Here is a 24301-nt window from a genome sequence, read left to right as displayed (position 1 = left end):
GTAAGATACGGACTTAGCCCTTCTGCTGCAAATAAATAATTCCCAATAACATTCAAAATAATGTGTAAAATGATGAGGGTAACATGGAGTTATTCTGCATAAATCTTTCAGGGTAATTCAAACCAGAGTTAAAATTCAAAGCTAATATTGATCACCTTTCAAGATGAATACACAAGATAATTGGCTTGGGATTTAAGAGTGATGATGCAACAAAAGTTGTTCTGCCTCAGTTTCTCCATCAATGAAATGCAAATAGTGGTATTTGCCCCTTTTCAGGAATTTTTGAAAGATCCACAAATAAGAAGCACTACTTCAAGAACTACCATCCTTATTGACAGAAAATTCGTTTGAAGTCATCCTCAAGGATCAGTGAAAAGGGAATTCAAAGGAATCTGATCATATGTAGAGTTATTAAGCTTTAAAACTAAGACAAGATGAATACAGAATCGAACAGCAGGGTTCAGTATAAAAATTTATCTCTGATTGGGAACCCATGCAAATAGCCCAGCTATAAGCAGTGCACACACAGACTAGCTTGGGTGTCATAAAAATGTGTGCTAAGAAACAAACGTTTCCCTACCAAAGTAGCAGCAGGGTAGGATCTTCATGCTGCCATGGGCCTCAGGTAAGGATAGCAACCTTTGGTATCATCACCACTAATTTTGCATCCACACTTTTCACAGAATCGCAGCTGGTCATGTTGGAAGGGTCCACAGTGGCTCATCTGATCCAACCACCCTGCTCAAGCAGGGTCATCCTAGAGCACATGGCACGGGATTGTGTCCAGATGGTTCTTGAATATCTCCAGTGAGGGAGACTCCACAGCCACTCTGGGCAACCTGTTCCAGTGCTTGGCCACCTGCACAGTAAAGTTCTTCCTCATGTTCAGGTGAAACTTCCTGTGTGTTAGTTTCTGCCCGTTCCCTCATATCCTAGAGCTTGGCATCACCGAGAAGAGCCTGGCTCCATCCTCTCGGCACCCCCCATTCTGGCAGTGCTGGTGGCCTGAGAGCACCTTAGTCTGGTACACCTGGGCTACCACCTGCCCAAGCTTGCCTGGCTCCCGCTGGGGTCACCTGCCACCTCAAGGAGGGGTTGGCTTTTGTTACTATTAATTTCAACTCGGTGGAGCCCTCCGTTACGGCTGAGCAGTCCCACAGGCTCTCTCTCCCTCTGAGGCCAGGACCGGGGCTCGCAGGGGCCGCGGCAGGCGGGGCAGGGCCGGCGCGGCGCGGCGGCCGCAGGAAGGGGAGGGAAGGCGGGCGCGCGGCCGCCGCCATGATGCGGGCGCCGCCGGGGCTGTCGCGGCTGCTGCTGGCGGCGCAGGGGTGGGGGCGCCTGGGCGCCATGTCCCGCTACAGCACGGAACAGCGGGGCCGGTCCAACTCGCCCGATTACCGCCTCTACTTTAGTAAGTAGCAGTCCTCGGGCTCCATAAACCCCTTCCTTCCCCGTCCGGGGGGCGCACGGAGGGGGAGAGAAGGTGGTGGTGGAGGCGGCGGCTTCCCTCTCTCGCGGAGGCTCCTCGGGCTGGCTGAGGTGTCGCCCCTGAGCCTTCCCCCCGCTGCAGGGGGAGAGCAGTGCTTTTGTAGAGATCGAGGGCGGATCCTGTAAGAGATCCCAGCTTTTGGAGGGGATGCTTGGCCTGCTCAACCCCGGCCCAGCCGTGCCCTTGCTCAGCCCCGGAGGACGCTGGGGGGGAAGCGCCGCCGTGGTGCTGTGTTTTGGCAGCCTGGGAGCGGAGGCCTGTGGCACCCCAGGGACAGCCGTGGGAGGCTCTGTGGTGTGACAGCCCAGCCTGTCCCTTGTGACCAAGGTAGCCCTCCCTCCCACCAAACACGTCACTGAGGCGGGAGGCTGACATCCAAAATGAGGGGCTCCAGCCCCGAGCGGGGGCCAGCAAGTGGCAGTGCGAGGGCATGGGCAGTGCTCCAGGAGGCGTCTCAAGACCCAGCGAGAGCTGAGGGTGCGCCGTGTTCACTATTGCGCATTTTCGTAACAGTGTTGTCTTACTTGTGTGCCAGTCCTATCGCAGAGGGTTTGTACGCTTCTGGTTCATTGACCTACAGTCAACTCTGACGTCCGCTGGTGTGGGAGAAGCGGAGGCGGCGTGTGTCCGGTTGGCAGCACTGCCAGAGCTCCCTTGTACTCACTCCTGGGGCTGCCACTGCAGGAGCTCGTCTAGAGAAAGCCACTTTATTTGGTGGGGATAAACAGCCTGCCACTAAACTTTGTTTTATTTGGGAGGAGCATCTGGGAGGCTTCCAGGAGTTTCAAATTAACTCCATTTACTCCTCTTTGCTGAGGTGGTCAAAATAAAGTCCAAAGCTAAGTGAAGTTCCTTGTCTGCTTTTTTCTTTACTATGAATAGGGGTGCTAGCAGAGGAGAAATTCCTTGATTTGAGTTAGTGTTTGCACTGTTTTGATGTGATACTTGTACTTGAAAAACTTAAGCATACACTCCAGTGAAGTTTGTTCCGTTCTAGAGTGGGAGCAAGGCTGAGGTGCAGATTGGGCCGCCACTAAGTTAACATCAATTTCTGCTGGTTTCAAGGTGTGGTGTTTCATACCGAGGGCCAAGAGCGATTATCACATCCCTCACTCACTCTTGATCAGACTTTAGCCTGTTACTTTGGGGGATTTGTAGTCATGAAACTCAGTTTATTAGAAATACAATGGAGTCATGGAGGCAACATTGCTAGAAACCCAGATGAATTCACTTATCACTGATGTAAAAGAGGTTCCTTTGGGTTTGGTTTTTTTTATCTGTTAATTGTTGTGTATGGCCAGGGAGGAGAAAAGAATGAAAGAATTTTCTCCTCCCTGTATAGCTTGTATTGCCAGGTAGAAGAGAAGCATAGTGTTGAATGCTAAAGCAATAACTTTGATTCTAATGAATCCTTGTCAAAACAATCAAATTCTTTGTCCTCCATGTAGGTTAGTACGTGAAATTAAACATCAGAAAAAGTTTAATGGATGCATAATCATAACATATATACATTTCTGTATTATGTGATATTTAGCAACACCAACATCTTATGCCATATCTTTAGGTTTGCAATGCTACTTTGTTTTGTTTTTCAGAGAATGCAGATGGTAAATATATTTCCCCATTCCATGACATTCCCCTGTTTGCTGGATCTAAAGAGGTATGTATTTATGCCTTGAAACATGATTATTTTGAAAATGCTAATAATTTTGCTGGTGTTCTTTAGGTAAAAGTGCAGTTTTTAAAAGCTTTTTTTTGGTAATCAACAGAGAAATGTATAGTGACAGAAAGGCCCACTCTAACCCAGACTAATGCCTTATGTAATACAAGCACAATGACTACACCGAATTTTCTCTGCTGAGTTCAGTGACTTGTAATGAAACATAATGATTTCTGTATATACAAGCCTAGGTGTCTCTTTAAGTGATTGAGGGCAGAAGGAACCCTCACTGTATCTTGTGATAATTCCCTGTGTTTAAGGGTTGTGCTTTTGTGTGCTTGAATTAATTTTCTACTGTTACTCTTTTTAAATTAGCGATTTTCTACATCTGCCATTAAAAGTGTACATTTCTTTGTCGTGGATGTACAGCACACATTTGTGTAACTTACGGTGTATGTCTTTAATTCCCAAAAGGAGCATTAGAATTGGAAGCCAGCAGCAATGCCCAGGAGAGAAGTGGTAATCACACCTTTGGAGATTCGAAGTGCTTGAGGTGCAGATGAGCACTTTCACGTCTTGTTAGCCACCCTCCCTGGGGCTTCATTACAGCAATAATGAAGCGGCTGTTTTGTCTGTCACTGATGGGAGAACTGCCAGTCTTTGGTTTAGGCTGAGGTTTGCTTATCACAGGGTGCTTGTGACACAAACAGGCTGGGGGAGTTTGAGTCGTTTTCTTGTTTTGTTGCTGAGTCTCTATGGGTGATATGAATGGTGCAAAACGTCAGTAGTTTGAACGTGTTTAGATGGAGACTTCTGAACTGATGAACCAATCCCTTGAATTATTAAACCCGAGAGATTAAAAATCTGAATGAAACCTTTTTGATCAGCAGACCCAAGTGCTAGTCAGTGGGAGGGGCAGGTCATTCAGAGTGTCATTACTAAGATGCCATGTTCAGTCCATGCTATTGCTGGAAAAGCAATGGGCATTTTCATCATGTGTTCCCTGGAGGCCTTGCTGTCCCTGCATCTAGAGTTAAAAGTTTGGAGGAGTAGGTTATAGCCTGCGATTTTGTCAGTAGGTTAAATTAGAGTCTGCAGTGTCTGATCAGTGTGGAGAGGCTTTCATTTTGGTGTGAGTGGGGAAATAGGATTCCACCCGATATAGGGCCTGAAGAGTAAGCAAGAAGCGAAGTCATGGTTAAGGTCTCTGTTAATTTTGCCTTGTTTGCAAGAGGATGACTTTAAAGATTGTATGTTAGAGTCTTTCCATCCTCTGGTCTGAGATTTGTGGACTTTATGATGGATAAATCCAGCCTTTTTTTTTCATATTGGTTTTGTTTATTTTCGATAGGTTTTTGTTTTCTACTGTACAGAAAGATGACTGTTTCCAATCAATTGAGTACAGACCTAAATTGCTGCTTAAATTTCTTTGTATCTGGGAGAAAGTGGATGTGTCCATGTACATTTTTTTTATCTTCCTTTGTTAATGTCTCGAAGGTTAGAATTTCACAATGAAACAGAACTGACTGCTTACTTTTAAAAGTTACAGTTTAGGCCTTTGTGTTCACAAAGGGATGTTTCAATTGCATTGCGAAGTACTGTTTCCTGTATTTATGTGAATACAATGTTGCTCTCTAGTGTTCTTTATACACTTCTTTACTTCACTCTTTCCCTATAGGATAAAGAAATTCCTGCAAAGAGGTCAAAGACTACTGGATCTGAGGTACTGCTAAGTTTTTTTTTTTATTTTTTTTTTTTCAACTGTTCCTCTATTTCCTTCCCAACATCCCTTTTCTGCAGAGTGAACTTGCTCTCACTGAATATAGTTGACATATCTTCAAATGCAAGTCTTTTAGGAGGAAAGACTTAAAGGGATTTAATATTCTCCTCTTTGAGTGGACCAGAAATGTCAGAATTCCTTTATTCATCAAGATGTTCTCAAAGGCAAACATTTATGCCAATCTTTCAAAGGTTTGTTACGACTCTTGCAGTGTAGATGTGTTATCTTTTTTGCTATTGCGTTCAGAAACATTTGCAGTAAAACCTCCCTTAATGAAATATTCATTATGCTCTGACTGTGGATAATCTTTGGTTTATAAACAGAACTTCAGAAATCCTAAGTATGTTAGGGCAGAAGTTATACTGAGTATCTGCTTTTCAGAACTGCGGTTGTTTTCTATACTCAGCTGGGAAGCCCAAAGGGAGAAAAACCACATCTGCTAATGGTTCAGCATTATCCAGGACTGAAGTTAAGGCTAATACAAGCCCAGAAAACATGGAAGATCTGCTCAGGCTTTTTTTGTGAAACAAGATTTGTTTGTGCAAGTGTCTTTTCTAAAATGTAGCATTTTCTGCTGTGCTTTGCGTGGCATAGGCTCATCTAAAACTTAGTAAAAGAATGTGAAAGAAAAAAAATGAACCAAACTATGCTTTAAGGCCACGATATGTGGGGGGGCGTGTGTGTGTCCCAGTCCTTATCTTCTCCTATCTCTTTGGCCAGTCATACTGCAAAACTGTAGCTACCCATCAGATGTGAAAGAACTGCCCTAACTGTCTGGGCTCTCATAGTTTTGCAGCCAGTGCGTGGTGCGCTGGTTCTTGTGCTGTACAGCAGTCCTCACACAATCCTGCACTACGTTTCTTCTCCCTTTGCTGTGTGATTCATTCAAACTACAATGCCTAAGTAATGCTTTTTAGATTTTCTGTAGCTTAATGCCCATTTAGGTACTGTTTAGTAGATGTAGAATCATGCCTGAAAGAGGAATTATTCAGGGGAAAGAGTATGTGCCAGTAGACTTCTATCAAAAAATCATTGTCTTGCAACATCAGTTCTTATTTATTTCTCCTGCTGGCAAGTCAAGTATTCTGTTTCTTAGCTGCTTATAAATATTGAGTGAGGCAAAGATGTTTCATGCAGCATCTGAAACTGTTCAAAACTGCTGTTTTGTGCTGTGAGAAGCATGGTAGCTTGTTGAAAACCGTGCTTCTAGTAGCCTATGGAAAGGAGGGGAGGGGAAATGCCAGTGAGGGTGAGCAGGTCTTGCTTTCTTGGCCAGCGTAGCCTCCAGAGCTGCTTCACATAACTCCTGCCCGTGTGCTGTGGTTTAACAGAACTACAGAAAATGAGCAAAGGCAAATGTACATTTCAATCCTAGCAGGCTTTTGATACAATTAAGCAAACAAGCATGCAGGCTGTAAGCTTCCTGAACATGCTTGGTCTTTACTTTGATGGTGAAATGTGAGAACAGCTTTGTCATCGTGATCCTTGGGATTTGTGGAGGAGAGAGAAAACAAGGGGATCTTTGTGTTCAGGAAAGCAGTTTCTTCTTACACTGGGCTCTTTAGCAGCTCTCCTTACCTTGGCCTGGTGAGAGATGCATCCTTGTGTGTGTATGCAGGGAAAGCATAGCCTAATCAGGGAGTAAAGGGAAATTGAGGAATTTAATGTCATGTACTGATTTCAGAATACCTCAGAAGCACTGGACTCCTTGCTCTTGTCTAGGAATGCAAAGGCTGCTATTGACAGCTGTTAACTCAGTTGATCCTTGCACTGAATTTGATTGGAATTCAAAGGTGATAGTTCTTGTCCTGGAAACTCATCTTTGAAACTTAAGCTTTTAGGGTGGCAGGTATTTGTTACTCTAGACAAGGGCAAACCCTCTTAAGAATGTGTGTTAAATTATGCTGAGCTGGTGTTTATCAGGTGGCAGTCTAGCTATGGAAAATGAAGATAATTTTGCAAGAGTCTCTTTAGTCTGTCTAATCTACTTTAAATTGTCCTTGGTGTTCCTGATGCCAGGAAAGAAGGTCTCAAAGTAGAGGAGTTTCAGCTTTCAACATTTGTAGGGTATGGAATGCGCATCCTACAAGTGTGTATCAGCTCTTTTACAGTCTCAGTTTGTAGTTTCTAAGGGAAACACTGTTGTGTTTCTATATTAACTGTTTTCACTAGTTCAACCATTTCTTGTAACATTTTAGACCTTCCCAAATCTCAGTTAAATTTGGCTTTGCAGACACTGCTGACAACTGACTTTTTTGCTTTTGGAGATGGCTTTTGGCTGTTTGAGGACAAGAGAGAAGTTACTTTGAGGTAGAAACTATGCTGAAAGAAGTAATGTTCAGCTTCAGTCTTAAAATTATTAGCAGCTTGCAGTCTGAACCCCTGCATTGCCTTAAGCATTGCAAGCACTTGGAATACACTCTTGCCCATGTGAATCTCTGTGAAAGGTTTCAAAAGTTTCACACCTCTGTCTCGAAAAGTGGATGTTTTCACTGGGGTTACGGTCAAAACTGTCAGAGCCTGACTGTTGAATATGGTCTTCCATGTCTGGCAGGAAGAAGGTTTGAAGAGGTCATCATTTTCTTTTCAAGACAAGTGTGACACGTTGCTTCCCTGCTGTAGTGAAAGGGTTTCTAATCCACTTACCATTGTATGTCTTTGGAGAAGTATTCACATATTGTGTTGTTCAGAGGACCCAGGTGTTCTCGAATACAAAGTTTTATTTCATATGTTGGCTCTGGTAAGGAGTTTGTCCAAGCACGTAGAGATTATAGTCCTGTAACTTACAGACATTCCCAAGAGCATTTGAAAAAAAAAAATAGAAAGAAACAAGACAGCTTTTGTTCTGTTGCATCCTGTGGGTTGCACAGTGCTGGAACACCCTTGTGGACTTCAGCTGAGATGCTTCTGTGAGCCAAAATCTTCTGATAAATTAACTAGTCAGGTGAGATATAAGGGGCCATCGGAGTGGTCATGCAGTCTGCATAGATGATCTGACAGAGGACTTTGTGCTTCCAGCAGTGTTCAAAACCGGTGTTAGAGATTCATTTGTTAAAGTTGGTATGTTTCATAAGAAAGGAGAAGCTGCCATCATTTCCCCTGCAGAACAGGTGCACACATGGTGCTGACTTTGTATTCTGCCTTACCTACAGCCTCTAGCAGTCCGTGGTGATGTTAGACCATTTTTCAGTATATGTAACCTGGGGTCCAGTTGTGTCCATTATATGGTCAGGGATTTGTGTTCCAAATTTCAGATTGTCAGTGAATCTTTCACCCTGATGCTTGAATTTGCCCAGAGTTTTGCTATGGATGTGTCCATTAGATGCAGTCTTACTTTGTGTTCCTATAGATGAACAAATGCTGAGAGTAGAGGTAATTGTCACTCAGCAGTCCAGTTGAAATCTACCCAGAGTACAGTTGGTTTACTGAGAAAGTTACATAAATTATTTGATCCAACTTAACTTCAAATAAATGGTTCCTTAAACTTGGGAATGCCAGTGTTTCATATTTATTCATGTCGTGGATACTCTGCATAGTTTTGCAGGTGAATATGTCCCATAACTGGTTGATCAGAGAATATGCCTGACGCCAGTGAGATTCCTGTGTGTAAAACCTACCTGTACCTACATAGTGTTCATAATTCCCTTTTCAGTATAACAGTACTGAAAAGTACTTTTCAGTATGTGAGGGAAGTACAGTATGAAGAGACTGCAGGCACTCTGTGTTTATGCTGGACATTGCATTCCGCTTTTGCTATGTGGCATGTTAATTTATGTTGGAGAAGTTCCACTGTCTCTTTGGTGTCCAGATGTTGCTGGCATCTGGTTTGTTGTTTTAATTGGCAAATACCTTATAGCGAACTTACATTGGGAATGCTTATAACATGGCTACTCATTTTGTAGGGAAATCCTACTCCATTTATTTCTGGATATATTTCCTGACAGTCCGTATTTACCTTTTCCCTTTTTCCCCTTTTTTTCTTTTATTTTCTGTCTTGCTTTTAAACATCACCCTTTGTTCACACTACTGCTAGGGCAGCTTATGATTTTCATTCTTGTTAGTGCTCAGGTGCATGCTGCCATGTTCAGTTGATGGCTGATGAGAATCCCTGCCAGATTGCAAATCAGCAGACGGAAAAAAAAGGAAACGATAGCTGATTTTTCTTCTCACTTTCTTTGGGACTCGGGACTTCTCTATGACAAAGAGTCAGCAGCCCCCAAATGCTGCCTCTAGTGCTTTTAGATTTTTTTAAGCGTTCTAGTATAAAAAATACTAAAGTAACTGTAAGCTTTAGCTTATCTCTTCTCCTTGTCATGCATGGTGATGGCAAATTGCAGTCTATAGCAGTTGCTCCACTTCTGCTTCAGATTATCTGAACCTTCGAAGTTGAGCGTTAAAGGTTGCAACCATTGAGCAAAATCATACCTATTCAAAACCCTTCTCTCAAGTGTATGAAATAGGGAACGTGGAATGACTGGGAAAGAAACTAGTTGAACAAGAAAGGGAAAGTTAGGTAAGGAAGAATTGGTTTTGAGAGGGATATAGGGCAGTCCAGAAAGGCAGGCATCAGAAAGGTCATGGTTTTTTTTTTTTTTCCTTCTGCTACTCAGGTTTCTAAGAACAACCCCAGATCAAAATGAGTTATTTTCTGTAAGAATCTGTACAGCCAGAGCTGGTTGTTATTTTTGGCCATCAGTATTAGAGGAGAGGATGATGACTAACAGTTTACCTGGGTACAGTAGTCTGTATTTTCCTTGCTTTTCTCAATACTTGCTGTACAAATATGCTCAAGTATATTTGTATATCTTTTTATCTTTCTGTTGTTTTCTCATTTCAAAAACCAAAAACTATTTGTTTTCTGTGTGAAGGAGAGACATTTTTGCTTGTCTCAGCAAAAACTGTATCATGAGACATTAAAAATTATGTTCAGCTGAAATGGAATGCAGTAAGGTGCCAAGAACTGTTAAAGACAACACCCCAATAAAGCAAACAGTTGCAACCTACGTGGAGTTCCCATGTAACGTACTTAGGGTGTAATTCTTAGGAAATGAAGGGTATCATTTAGATATACTGGTTGTTCCTACTGATGTAATTTTCTGCTGATTTTCTTATGCAGTTGTAGGAATGAGGAAATGTACTTTTGACTTCTCTGTGTTGAGCAAGTAGATTCCACACTTCCCCTGCCCCTCTTCAAGGTATAATAAAGTTTAAGTACAAATATCTGTCTTGGGTTCACGTTGACCCAAAGTCAAACAAGCTACGTAATACTCTGGGTTGAGTGTCCCTCTGGGCTCTTCAGCTCCATTTTCCTAGAAGATTGATTCTGTCCCTTTTTCTAAATCTAGGACACTGTTTCCTCTTTTCTTGCATGCTCCAGGAATACTGTCCTGAGGAAACCGTCAGCCAGCTGAGTTGGCATGAGGCTGCCTGGAGGAACTCCTCCTTCTGGCCTGTTGCACAGTCGGCTCCCATGAAGTGGAGTCCCTTCTACATGAGGCGCTTGCAGAGCTGGGTTAAATCTGGACTGCAGCTAGCAATGACCTCACAGGCAGGCCAGTTGACTGCTCTTGTACTAAGGCAGTTAAATCGTAAACTTTGAAAGCAATAGTTTTTGTTTAATGAGAGATCTTTTTTTCTGTGATTTGAAGGTGTGTCAGATGGGCTGTTGAAACAGTCTTGCCATTGCTTGAGGGGGTAGAAGTGCTTACTCTTAGGGGGTTGGTGAGGTGGAATTTTTTGTTTTACTGATTTAAGATAAAAATATCAATTACCAGATGCATTCACCAGCCAAAACTAACCCCTGAATGACACATGCAGATGGTAATCTGTGGAGACAGGTGGTGTCTGACGCTTACATTTCTGTTTTCAGCTGAGGCAGGGACAGTTTTCAGCAAGGGATGGGAGACAACATTCGAGTGGTTTGAAGGAATAGGTGCTTGGTCTGGAAAAGAAAGGGTGATGGAAACATTCCTTTGTGGTACTTAGGGAGGAAAATAAGAAATGAAAGAGGAGGAAGAAAAATCCTAAAAAACCAGGGAGTCTACTTCTCTCGAGCTGTCAAAATATTGAGTATATGCTCTCCTTTCCACACGAGTGAATCTAGTCTCACCACTGTGAAAATTTGATTGCCCTATAAATAAAACTTTTTATTTTTAAATGTAAACACTGAATGAAGTCATTAATCTTTTGTAAATGCTTTTGGTAGCTTAGCATTAGAGAGAGTACTTTTGGGGATTTTTTTTTTTGCATACAAATTAATCTGTCAGGCTGTCACATTTAAGACTCTTGACAATTCACATTTGACTGATACACAAATTATGAGGGCCTGGTCTTCAAGCTGAGTTAAATCCAAGTGGTTTTATTATGATTTTGAGAGCAACATTGCATTAATTTCAGTCCAGTTGTAGTCCAGCCCCAACAGTTGATTTGGTGGAGACCTGGACTGTTTACTAATTAAAGCTCAAAACCTAGCTTAGAGGCTGCTGAAGCCTTTGCATTCTACATGCTCAGGAGAGCATATGGCAGCATCTAAACAACAAAAATACAGGATTGTGGTGGAGGGGAAGACATCCTCTATAATTCCAGGAGTAGTTTGTAAGTTTTCTGCCTGTAGCTACCAGTCAGAACAATTCTTCTACCTGCATGGCAGTTCTCTAAGAGTTTCTTGTCAGCACTGGCTTTCATGCTGTGCATTTCTGTTTTCCAAGTGTTTCCCAGATGGATGTGCAGACTTTATCTGGCTTTCTTCCAACCCTTCTCTTACCTGCTGGTGCATGTATGTTGCTTTGTTCTGTCTGCTTGCTTGGCGTTGACATTTTTGAGCCCTCTTTACTTTTGTTTCAACTGTCCTTATATACATAAGGTGTATTTTATGAAACTGAGACTTATCTGAAACCTTTCTCATTTTTTTCCTTTTTTTAAAATCTTTTTTTATTTGGTCATGACCTGACTGGGAAAAGTGATTCCATTTGACGTACCACTGATTGCAGTATGGGTATAGTACTTATGGATGGCAAATATAGTTTAAATTTATTGGGAATTGGCTGTGAGGATTGTCCATAGCTTGTGATCTCATAGTAGAAATGCTAAGTGACAGTTGGGATTTTCCTTTTGCTTTCTTGCTTTCCACATTCTAGATTTGTTTGGGAGGAGATGATCATAAAACCATTGGGATTGCTTTAATCAGACTGATGTTGATCCTGGTAATGGTATTTGTTTGTTGCAGCTGCAGGGTACAAGGAGCAAAAATACAAATATTTAAGGATTCACTGGAGCCTTAATTGTAGTTAGAGTCAGTGCAAGTCTTCAGTTGGTTCAACTTTATATTTTTTTCCTACAAATTTCTGCAAAAACATATTTTGTCTTTCCTGATCTATTGTGATTGCTAATAGCAATGTGAATTTTCCTTGGCTGTGAAGAGATATCCCAGGCAATGTGATATTTTGAGGTTATTGTAGTAGTTTAAACCAGGTTGTAGACCTTGCTTGATGGTTTCAATTCAATTAATGCTCTACTTGGTAGTGCTTAACTCAGATAGCTTCATAAGAAGAAATCTTACGGCAGTTACGCAGAATTTTTCTCTTTGGAAAATGTCGCTTTAACCGCCTCAGTAAGAAGGTGTAGACTATTTATTTTTCTTCTAAAACCACAAAACTTTACATGTTCATTGGGTTTTTTTCTCCCACACCCCCTTCTTAAAACAGCTTTGACTTTGTTTCTGTTAGGAAGAAGGTTAACACAAATGTGAGGTGTCTGTGTCCCTGTCTTTCCTCTGCCATCACTTTTGGATTAGTATCGCCTCATTGCAGCCAGATTTGATTGAGAATCAGAAGTGTCATTTGCATGAGTTTTTTAAAAAAAAAAAGGCAAAAGAGGAGGGCCTGAAAGAATAAATCCTTGAGGGGGAAAAAAACTGAAACATTCTCCTCTGCTTAAAGGAAGCCAACTCTGTGCTATAGAAACATCCAATCCTCTTTGACTAGTAGACTGAACCACTGCCTCGTGGCAAACTATTCTATGGACATACTGAATGTTTTGTGAAGGATAATATTGACATGGGAACAAAAAACATTAGGTGTATTTCCAGTGCTTGTTGTTCATATTCTCAAAGCAATGAGGCAGGGAAAGGATGAACCATGGAGCCTGAACTAAATGAATTATACAAATAAAAGTGGCTGTAACAGAGAAATGTGATGTATGTTGCTGCTGAATGCAGAGGAGAGAATTTGTGTTACTGTAAAACGCTAATTGCCAAGTGGAATTTATTTTCAGTTCTGTCACTATTTTGTTGTTTTAGGTCCTGTTTAATATGATTGTAGAAGTGCCTCGTTGGACGAATGCAAAAATGGAGGTAATTAAGAAAAATACCTTGATTATATAGGTATTTGTGGAAGTTATGACAATGTAGTGGTTTCCAGTAGTCAGAGTTTAATCACAGTTTGGATAGCTCTTTACACATTAAAATGTGCTATTTTAGAAAATTGGTTTGCAGTGGTACATACTCTTTCCTTGCAATTATAAAAAGTGTTGAAGTTCTAATTGTTTTCCTGGTGGAAACAGGAAAAGCAGGTGGGCACTGCTTCTTGACAATCCTCTGACTGCAGAGTGCAGCTTATCTGCAGCAGAGTCCTGGAGTACTGACTTTCAGGATGTTGTCCAGCATTTAGACTAACGCTTGCTTATGGAGTTTTCCACTCAGATGGTTTAATTCATCATTTCCACTGTACAGTGTGCTAGGCCAAGTCCTGACAAATGGTGTTACAGCTAAAAGAGTATTTCTTTTGTGACAAAAATAAATACTGATTGAACATATCTACTCCTGCAGGGAGGTATTTTACAAGTAGTGAAATCATCTATAGTGTTTGTGAAACAACAGATCTCACCAGGGTATGTCCTGTCTTCCTGAACATTTGTATTAATTTTGGGGATGCTTCCCAGATGCTTTTAAGGAAGTTTGAGTTGTTAACTCTTTTAATTACTGAAAATAATACCAAAGAATCTCCCTAGCCTGTTATATGAGAATTTTTTCTCCTTTCCTCAATTACAGAAATGTGTTTGCCATCACAGTTGTTACTCTTCAAGCAGGGTTACCTCAGATATTTACCCTGTATTTTAAGCTCATGATTAATTGTGGAAGCTGAGTTCTGTTTTGCAGAGGATTGCTTTGACAGTGCTACTTGAATGCTGCCCAAAGCTCAGGTTGCTCTCCTTCTACTTCTTTCAGCACATTTTGTCAAGGGTAGAAAAGTTGTCCTGTTAGGTTCAGAAATCAGTGATTTTTGACTTTTTGGGCTTTGTGGAGGAGACTAGATGTAGATCCCTAATGTTTAACTTTTAATACCCTTAAAATTTCCTGCATCAACCATTAAGGCAGTTGTCTTGCCTTGCCATTGTGTCCTGGCAGTCCCTCAGTCCAGACCATGGTAAGCTGCTGACACCTGTTATTACCAGATCTTGCCTGATCATTGCTGAGCTCCACTTCTGTCAGTGTCCCAAGTAACAAATTTGAGCTCTTCACTGTTAGGTTATGACCAGAAGCAGGTAGAATCCAGTGTATAACCAGAAATGCCTGAACCTTCGTCTTGGCTCTTGGGGAGGATTTACTTGTGGAATGAGTACATACTATTGACAGGTTGGTGTGCTTCAAAAAAGTGGAATTGGGATGGCTTTGGTGATGGTGCTTCAGGTAAATGACAGGGATATAAAATGAGTATGGACTGAGGGCTGTGTCCTTATGCAGGAAAGCTATGGACCGCTTGAGTGTAACCACTTGAGCCTGTAACGCGCGTTTTGCCACTCAGATGAGTGTTCGTAAGCAAGAGCCAAGCTTGGGTTGGACTGTGGTGCGGAGTGTCAAAAGGGTGGTTACAGTGTGAATTAGCTGTGGTGGGTAACTCAGGCAGTGGAAATATGTGTATGGTTTGTGTATGGGGTTTGGGGGAGGATGTTACTGTTCAGCTGTAGTTCAGCTCTTCTGACAGTGCTTCTTTAGGAGTAAGAATGCCCTCTTCGAATGGTAGCTTAACTTGTTCCAGATCTGTGTTAAGTTGGCATTTGGTGGCTATGGAGAACTTGTGCTTGTGAAAAGGCATTTGTATGCTGAGAGGTGATGGAAAGAAGGGATGTTTGCAACTGGAGAGCAACAAGCAGAGGGCAAAAACAATTTTGTCTGTGGCTGTCAAAGCCCCTGTTGTTGGAAGACGTTGTGCCACCATTTGCACATCTGTTGAACTTGTACTATACAGTGCAAGAACTTCTGACTTAAGTTCCTTTCAGTTTTTATGTTTGACCATGACAGTCTCCTTACAAATTTATTACTTTATCTTCTAGATTCATTTTCTTCTTGCATATTTTACAGCATTATTTAATACCTTAATAAGCTGCTTTTTGAATATGACCCTTGAGATTCAGAGTGAAGTTATCATACTTTTAATAATCCTCAAACCACAAGCATGTGCTGCCAGATGGATCTTCCCCACTGGCTGGGTATGGAATGAATTGCTTTCCATTTTAACATTCTCCTCCTCTCTTTCCCTCTCCCCACCCCCACGCCCTTTTTCACGATCTGCTTAGATTGCCACTGAGGAGCCGTTGAATCCCATTAAACATGATGTAAAGAAAGGCAAGCTTCGATACGTGGCAAATATCTTTCCTCACAAGGGTTATATATGGAATTATGGTGCCCTCCCACAGGTAACATTTTTGTTATAATGGTGAAAGTTTTCTGTCTTCTGTGTAAATTGCCTTGTAAATCTTGGATACTGCCTGAATGCAAATCAACTGCAAGAGGGGTGATTCTCTTTGATAGGTTTGTAAATTAGGATCTTTTTTTATATTGAACTTTATTGTGTCCATAAATTTTGATCAGAATTTGGGTGCGGGAGTAAATATGTGCTGTGTTTTCAGGAAGGAGTTAAATGATCAAGAAATCTCAAATCTTTAGTCTGTGTCTCTGTACTGTAGTGACAGAATTAAACTGTCATGGTCTGCCATTCAAGAATACTTCGTCAAGTAGACCTTTTCTACTTAAACAAGGCATTTATTTAAAAACTCATTTAGGATTTTCATGTACTGCAGCATAAATTTTAATTGGGATTTCTTAATATCTTTAACAAAGAGGAACACAAGGGCTGTTCTTTTTTAGATTAAACCTCAGCTGCCTGACTTAACTTTTCTCTGAACTGTGAGACTTTACTGATCATGATGCATTCAAAACTTTGAGCCTTGACAAACCCAACCAATGGCTGAAATTTTGAGCATAATGAAAAGTTTTAAGCTTTCTGTGAAAAACACATACTTAAATTAGTACTGAAGAACATGATGGAGCTTGAAAAGTGTAATTTATTTTCTTTACACTTAACTGTATAAGCAGTGAAAGTTGAATCCTGAAAATCTGCTTACGTGTTTGATCCCTGGAGAGGAGATACTAGGCAGGTGCTGGAATACAGCAATGAAGTTCTTGTCTAGTCAATAGACAATGTTTCCAAGTAGGTATAGTTGGAAACCAGCAATTCCATTTAATGTTTTGAAATTTGTATGTTCCTTAGTGTAAAGCCAGAATTATTTGAAAATGTAAATATTTTCCTGCATAAAGTGCTTTATTTTGGACTTAGAGTACTTTCCTCAGGAGAAATGTTCAGCGTCCCGTGTTACCTGGTGAGCTAGGGAGGGCTTGAACATAAGTGTCATTTTTATTTTTTACTGTATTAGATGATTTGCTATCGTAGCAGAAGTCACTGTACTGTCCAGAGAACAATACTATTCCTTCCTTCTGACCTAGAGGTGAAGAGGTGTGACTGGGCAGAAGAGTAGTACTGGTGTAATGCAGCCCTAAATGAAGAGCACTTTGGAAGGATGAGAGGACGCAGTCTTAAGCTGTGCCAGGGGAAGTTCAGGCTAGACATTAAAAACTTTTTTTTACAGAAAAAGTGGTTGGACACTGGAGTGGATTGCCCAGGGAGGTGGTGGAGTCACCATCCCTGGAGGTGTTTAAGGAAAGACTGGAAGTGGCACTCAGTGCCATGATTTAGTTGATAAGGTGGTGTTAGGTCATAGGTTGGGCTTGATGATCTCCAAGGTCTTTTCCAACCTAGTTGATTCTGTGAAGAATACTGGAAAAAGAAATATTAAGTTTCAATTCTCTCTTGATTCCACTTCATCAGTTTTTTGATAATGATTCTGCTTTGCCTTCCAGTATCAGTGAAGTTCTCAAGAGCAAGTTTGAGGTGGAGTAATGATCATGGACAGCAGTATAGCTCCTTGGAAAAAAAAGTTTTCTAGAATCTTTTCAACAATACTTGATGGACTCAAAATTCTTAACAGAAAAGCTTCTCAGCTGTAGAACGAGTTACTCATTACTTGCCAGTAAAAGTAAAAAGAAGTATTTGTCTAGTAATTAGGTTAGTATAACTTGGCTAGGATTCCTTGCTTGTGCAGTGCTCAGAGCAGGGGTTTAAACTTGCCTCTTTAGTCTTAAACTCTAAACTGTCCTTTGGAATGTACATGTCTCAAAATACTGAATGAAGAAATACTTCATACCTAAAGCTAAAATCTTTAAATAGCTTATTGGGTGCTGACAAATCTATGTGTAGGAGTGTGGTTAGCTCAAAGCTTAGATGTTTTAGAAAACAACTTATGTTAATATCACGGTATTTAACAAGTATAATAAAAATGTAGTTGTAAGATGTCTTAGCTTAATTCCACTATCACTAGTAACTAGAAAAATCATATTCAGGGTCCTCTGAGGCCTTAATCACTGCAGTTGGGTAAAGTGTACCTGTTGAGTCATTGATGCAGGAAAAATACTTCCTCAGTAATCCTCATGTCACTTGTCCTGGGTGTGAGTTACTCAGTGTCAGTCCACTGGCTGTTTATTTTTTTTCCTTCCATTGAGCAAGCCTGTTCTCGGAAAGCTGATGTTTTTATTGTTGTTTTTACTAATCTTTGTAATTTAGTGGTAAGACGAGTTGTAATTTCAGTTCAGCTGGTAACTGATAGTTCTCTTTCCTTCGGCAGACCTGGGAAGATCCAAGCCATACAGATAAGGTTACAGGATGTTGTGGGGATAATGATCCTATTGACGTTTGTGAAATAGGTTCAAAGGTTTGTATTTATTTAATTTAATTAATTAAATAAAATTTAAATTAATTAATTAAATTTAATTTATCAAGGTTAACATAATAATTTGCTAGTAACTTTTGGAAGAGAAGGTCAGATGGAAATCAAAAAATGTGTTAATAGTGTTAGGGACTGACAGAAGTACCAATAGAGGATCTAAGGAGAGAATAGGTAAGGAAATGGTGGATTTTTAAAAAGGAGGAGAAAAGTAGAATTTGGTAAAGTCTTTGTACTGGTTAAAAGGGAAAATAAAAGAACAGCATCCTGAAGTTCTGTGGGTGGACAGTAAGTTTTGGGTGAAGGAGGCGAGGGTTAAGATTTTTGGGGAAGGAAAAGATTTATTTCCTTTTTCCCTGTTAGCAGTATTGGAGCTAGGAATAGGTGGCTGAAAGATGAGGAGATAAGACAGCATCATGCACATTAAAATTACAAAGTCAGACCCACAAAGGAGGTAAGTTTGAGTTTATTCATGAGTACAAACAGAAGTAGCTCCTCTTTTCTAGAGAAGACAGGAACCTGCTGCAGTGATGCAGAGTTATGAGCCATGGAGTGGATGGATGAAAAAGAGGTGCAGCAAACACCATTAGTAGGTGTAAAGGAAGGGTCTAGCTCATGGAAAGAAAATTCCGCATATCTAGAGGCAGCAAAGAATGGAGTGATACTGTATATCAAAAATGGGGTTATGAAATGGGTGAGTTTGAAAGAGGGATCTCATAGGATATTTAGGTAAGGGGAAATTTAACTGGTGACTTCAGTAAAAGTGACTTTATTTGGGGTAAGAAACTTAAAAGATGAATTTCAAGGGATCCAGAAAGAGTTAAAAAGGCAATATTATCTGGTAGGGAGAAGGTTCCTAAGAAAATGCAAAAATTGTTGTGATGGTATTTCTGGGGGAGTGCTGTGTGTTTATAATGGGATTTATATTCCTTCCTCTGTGGAGTCCAGAGGAAGGAATAGCAAGAGAGAAATTAGGACCATGAGTTGAAAAAGTAGAGAGTCAAGGGACAGGAAGAAGTTTAAAAATGAGTAAGAGACACTTCTGACTTGGAGGGTGAGGGGAAGACCAAGAAAGTGTGAGGGAACTGGGGTAAAAGGGAAGGAAGACATTTTTAGCTACTTCTCTAGTTAAATAAATGCTGGCTGGAGAGCTGAGGCTTGGAGAATAGTAATGGTGGGAGAAAGGCTAGGAATACTAAATAGGTGTATACTGGGTTTGCAGATCTATCTTGCAATTCTGTTATAGGCTGCTGGCCAAAAATGTAAAAGTATTTTTTTTGTAAGGTAAAAGAGAAATTCTGTGTGTTGTTTTCCAAATCTTTGTGGCGTTATGTTCTGTTTCAGATACGTTCTTCTGGTGAGATTGTTCAGGTGAAGGTCTTGGGTGTTTTAGGTCTTGTTGATGAAGGAGAGACAGATTGGAAGATAATTGCCATCAGTGCAGATGACCCAGAAGCTCAGAAAATCCATGGCAAGTATTTTTGTCTTTCTTAATGCAGTTATGTCAGAAACTTGCACAGCAGAATGGTACCTGAGTTTAGGCCACCCAGGATAAGAAGAGGCAGACAGTGGAAAGGCGAGACTTTTCTTTTTTTGTTGTTGTTTAAGTCAGGTGCTTCCTTCAAGGAGGGCATATGTGCTTTCACACTAAACTTTTAAAGTGGTTTGCTTGGATTTTCAAGAGGACGTCATGCAGAAATTCTTTTGACTTCTGAAGCACAACTGCCTTAGAAAGTGACCTCCAAAAAAGTGACAGGCTTATCTCCTGTGTAATAGTGCCTATTTACCCACTTACATTATGTATTACACTACTGTTTTCCTTGTTGAAAGTGTTTGTTCCTTTTATATTTGCAGGCATTGTGTTTCATCCTGAAAAGGCATTTCCAATGTCTTGCCACTTTTAAGAGGATTGCTTCCAAAGTTTGTTGCTTAGTATGAGCAATCAGGTTTCACCTTTTAGCTTGAAAATTTGCAAAGTAAACTGCTAATGCAGCTCACCCTAATCAGCCTTGATGATGACTAGCTGTGCAGGGGGAAATATCCTGCTCAGACTTGTCCTCCCTGTGATCATTCTTCTGGTATCCAAATGAAGCTCGAATACTAAAGTGTGTCCATGCAAGTAACACGAGGTGTAACTTTGATTGCAGATGTGTTAAAACTGCAGGAAGTTAAGTTTTTACAGCACAGGTAAAGTGCAGTTTTTCTCTGGATAAATGGAAGTTTGCTTCCTCAAATGGAATATTACTGGGAATCATGAGAATTAAGTGAGGAGGTTTGTCTAAAAGTGATTGTTAGGAGACCAAAAACCATATATACCATCAGGTACGTACAATGAGAGCCTGCTCTTTGTTTGTAGGGAGCACCAAGGTGTGGAATGGCCTTTCTGTAGGAATAGAACAATCCAGTAGCTTTTTAAGGAATTGTGGTTCTCAGCTATTGAGGTTTTTTCATGGTTTCTGAATGTAAAGTATGTCGCTGGACTAGCCCTTCATTCTCAGTTTTCTTGCAGGTTGCTTTCACATGGAGAATACTTGACTTGTGGGGAAAGAAGGGGACAAGAAGAGATGAGGAAAAGGAAACTCTTGGGTTGATGCTGATTAAAATCATTGGGCAGATGAATTACTACATAGTGTTTATGACTCTTTAACTACTTTGACAGTTAGAGATTAAGAAGGTCAGTTTAAGGAAAGAGTAAGTAATAGCTTGCTGTTAATGTCAGTATCAATTTAAACTACTCTGTAATGTGCAGCAAAATGCAATATAAGTGTCAGTACTTAAAAGTGATTAGCACTTCATTTCTAGACACTGTTCTGCTTAAAGACTTACCTTTTCTCCCTAGCAATTTCTGAGAGAATGTGGTCAGAAAAGTGGATAAAAAAAATTCAGAAAGAGTCTACTAAGTAGGGGCAAAACTGTGGCAGTTTATTCCAGTATTATTTATTATTTATTATTATATTGGGTTAACTGTCTGTGTTTGAAAGCTCTCTCTGGTGTTTTGGTTGGTTTGGTTGGGTTTTTTCTCCCAGGTAATGACTGATTTATTTCAACTCTATTACAGCTTTAGTTTATTTGGGAGGGGAGGAGTAAGACCTTTAGTCTTTAAAAAAAAAAAAAAAAGAAAGAAAAGTGGGAGGAATGGGCAAACCATTGCATGTAGTTGATTCCTGTGTGCATTTCTTATCAGGAATATGTACAAAACTTCAAGAAGAGAACTATCCTGAGATTCAGAGAAGTGTAGAAACATTTATCCAGTGTAATATGATTTCCCTTTGGGATTGGAGTTGCAGCCCAAGATTTACAAAAGAAAGGAAAGGGGGAGAAAAAAAGCCCCCATCTGCTTTCAGAAAACATGACTGGCTTGCAGTGTTTAACAGCAATCATTCTTCAGTCTGAAAACAAACAAATCTGTTGGAGCAGGCAGTACAATATGTCCTTTTATACTTGTTTTTCCCCCTTCCCAAAGTTGTTAATTATTTCAGCATAAAGGGATGGCAGCTACAGATAAAACCGGTCTCTCCCTCAGTAATTGATGTGCTGCTGTGTTACGGAGGTGGCCTCCTGGGGAAGATGAGGCTAAGTGCTGCTTTCTAATCCTGTCCAGTCACTTCTGTATCATTTGTTAAACATTTCCAACTGGACTGAGAATCATCACATTTGCTTTCAACTTAGTATGTGCAGAGCCCCCAGTGAACATTTGGAAAAGATAATTCTGAGACACCAGAGTGGTGATTACTTGCAAACCCCATCCTGAGCCCACACCATGTGTTAACTCGCCTTGCTCTTTAAGCACACCCCAGGTACCTGGGATATTCTTCTTCCGGGATCATGATCGTTCTCATAAGTACAATTGATTTTTCTGAGACTTCACAGAAGTCAGAACTGAGAAGTCACAACTTCTGAGTCCTTCTCATTGTTTATTCATAGCACTCCACTGGACTGTGTCATGCAGGCATTTATTGATAATACTGGCTTAAATTGGAAACCCTGCCTAGAACTCTCTCTTTCGCACAGAGCAGTGAGAAACTCTTGTTTACAGTGACAGTATCCAGGAATGATGAGCAATGCTTAGCACCTGTTTAAGTGGGAACTGTGTCATCAGTAGGAGTAGCAGGGACTTAGCATCTTCTTGGACTGGCTTTGTAAGGTAACCTGTTTGAAATAATAGCACTTAATTCTGGTGGGCTCGGGGACAGTCTCTCACCAAATACAAGCTGTATGTCAGATGCAGATACCTGTGTGAGAAAGTTTCTTTTAGACTACAGCTAGATGTCTTCAGACTTACCTATTTCAGTAAGATCTGTCTTTGTGGCTGTTGTGTTTCTGCTCAGGCAGTTGCTAGGCAGATGGCTATTAGTGGACCAGCAGAGCAACTTCAGACCAAGCAACTCTGAGAAAGGACCTAAAAGCTCCTTGCAGACTGAAACACTAAATCTTGGTGGTGTAATAGGCCTGGTTGCTTTCTTTATTGTTGCTTTTTTTTTTTGTAAAATAGGCAGGAGGAGAAGTAAATTCTTGGAGTGGAAAGGTTGCTTGTCTGCTTATCTCATAGATGGGATTGAATTTGATATATTGGAGTTCACTTGTATATCTGATGTGCTTTACTAGTTTCAGGTCAGAAAGAATGAGTGACACTTTTGTGCTGTGATTTGATCTAAATGTATGTGGCATTGTCATATTGCACAAGAGGTTTTAAAAATCACTGGCAGTTGAAGCAGGAATTGTGTTTGAAGCAGCTTATGAAGTCTGACTTTCAAAAGGTCATCTTGCCCTCCTTCAGCAAATTGGACTAATCGTATATGCTGGATGGCATTTTGGAGGTGATTTACTGGCCTGGAATCTTAGCAGCCATTTTTGCTGCCATTGCTCACTGGAAAGATGCCAGGATATTCAACAGCAGTTGGTGATGTCTGCTGGCTTTATTGTGCTGCCATTTGCTGGCACTGGTGCAGTTAACTGCGCTGTGTTGCCATGCTGCTTTTACAATACGCATCTCAAGATAGGGTTAAGTGATCAAACCCTAAATGGCAAAACTAAGGCATATTTGATATTTTCTACCGTATATTTTTACAGACCTTTGCATGTGAGTGTGTTTATTCACAGAGAAGCAGCAGAGACCCAGAAGACCTTTGTTGTGGATTTGTGTAAGCGCTCAGTATAAAGAAATTAATTAGCTGTACCAAGGCTCCCCTCCTACCCCCTGCACATAATACACCAAATGCCTTTTTATGGAGTGTAGCTGCCGCTTCCTGTAAATGTTTATAAGATGTTATTAAAAACATATGTCCTCTCTTCCCACAGACCTTGTTTAGAAAGCTTGCTGCAAACATGTTGTTTTAGCTTTGCTTGCAAGAAGCAGCATCTGTTGTACTAAAAATGGTAGTTTTGTACAAATGCTTTTGTTGCTCTGTTCTGTAAAGCCAGCTAGAATTGGGATCTGCATTCACATTGGCTCACTCCCTTGACAGAGAGCTAGCAGCACTTCTTGGTGCCAGCCTCTGAAGATTTTCCTTATGGACACTGAACTGCAATGCTTAATGTGATCTGCTGTCTCTTCTTAACCCTTGGTGCTTAACTTTGGTGTCCAGAAAAATGAGACCTATGGTTGTACACAGGCAGTATAGAGAAATTCCCACATAGAGCCCCGTGGGTATGTGCTGATAATGTACCTGCGGGAGCCTGACCTTCTGCTCTGCCACTTGGAGCAGGGCTTGCTGGCAGAGATGAAACTGCTTTGGGCCATGTACATGCTTGCTGCTCCCAAACCTGCCGCTTTCAACATCAGTGTGAGTACATAGCACTAAGGGAAGATAAGCAGTCAAGGTCAGAAAAAAGTGTCTTAACAGTGTTGCAGGAAAGACATCTAAGTTGTTTGCTTTTTTAAAAATCGTAATAATTTGTAGCTGTCTTCTATAGATACTAGTGTAGTAAACGATTGTACTGCTTATTGTGATCTTTTCTTTTACTTTCTTTGCTTGATTTCTCTTTTCTGAGTATGGTTTTTCTCCTTTCCCCCCGATATCCCAAAGAGGCTGTTTAGATTTCAGTGGAAGACAAACTGTCTTTCGAGTTTTTCTATGGTGACTTTCAGTGAACTGGGGAGGTGGCTGTTGAGTGATGCAAGAGCTTCTGTTTTCCTTGTATTTTGTATTACGTGCTGACTTGACAGCAACAGCATTGATACTTTTTGGGGGTTTGTTTTGTTGCATTGTTGCACTTTCTTAATCTGCTTACCACCAACTTCCATTATAATACAGATGTT

At 40.8% G+C, this 24301-nt stretch overlaps 1 protein-coding gene across 1 annotated transcript in view; it reads left to right on the top strand.

The window, feature by feature from the left end:
* The first annotated feature begins 1258 nt into the window (after nucleotides 1–1258).
* Nucleotides 1259–24301, top strand: part of PPA2 (inorganic pyrophosphatase 2) — a 34628-nt gene continuing 11585 nt past the window's right edge. The window contains exons 1-7 of the mRNA XM_032108855.1: nucleotides 1259–1411; nucleotides 3085–3149; nucleotides 4828–4872; nucleotides 13226–13279; nucleotides 15502–15621; nucleotides 17944–18030; nucleotides 19387–19513. Of these exons, the coding sequence (XP_031964746.1) occupies nucleotides 1279–1411; nucleotides 3085–3149; nucleotides 4828–4872; nucleotides 13226–13279; nucleotides 15502–15621; nucleotides 17944–18030; nucleotides 19387–19513 (631 nt within the window). The 5' untranslated portion in view covers nucleotides 1259–1278. The remainder of the gene's footprint in view (nucleotides 1412–3084; nucleotides 3150–4827; nucleotides 4873–13225; nucleotides 13280–15501; nucleotides 15622–17943; nucleotides 18031–19386; nucleotides 19514–24301) is intronic.

Source organism: Corvus moneduloides, chromosome 5 (assembly GCF_009650955.1).
Source record: "Corvus moneduloides isolate bCorMon1 chromosome 5, bCorMon1.pri, whole genome shotgun sequence".
NCBI classification, from domain to species: domain Eukaryota; kingdom Metazoa; phylum Chordata; class Aves; order Passeriformes; family Corvidae; genus Corvus; species Corvus moneduloides.
Note: the sequence above shows the minus strand (reverse complement) of the source record. Positions and strands in the feature narration are given on the sequence as shown.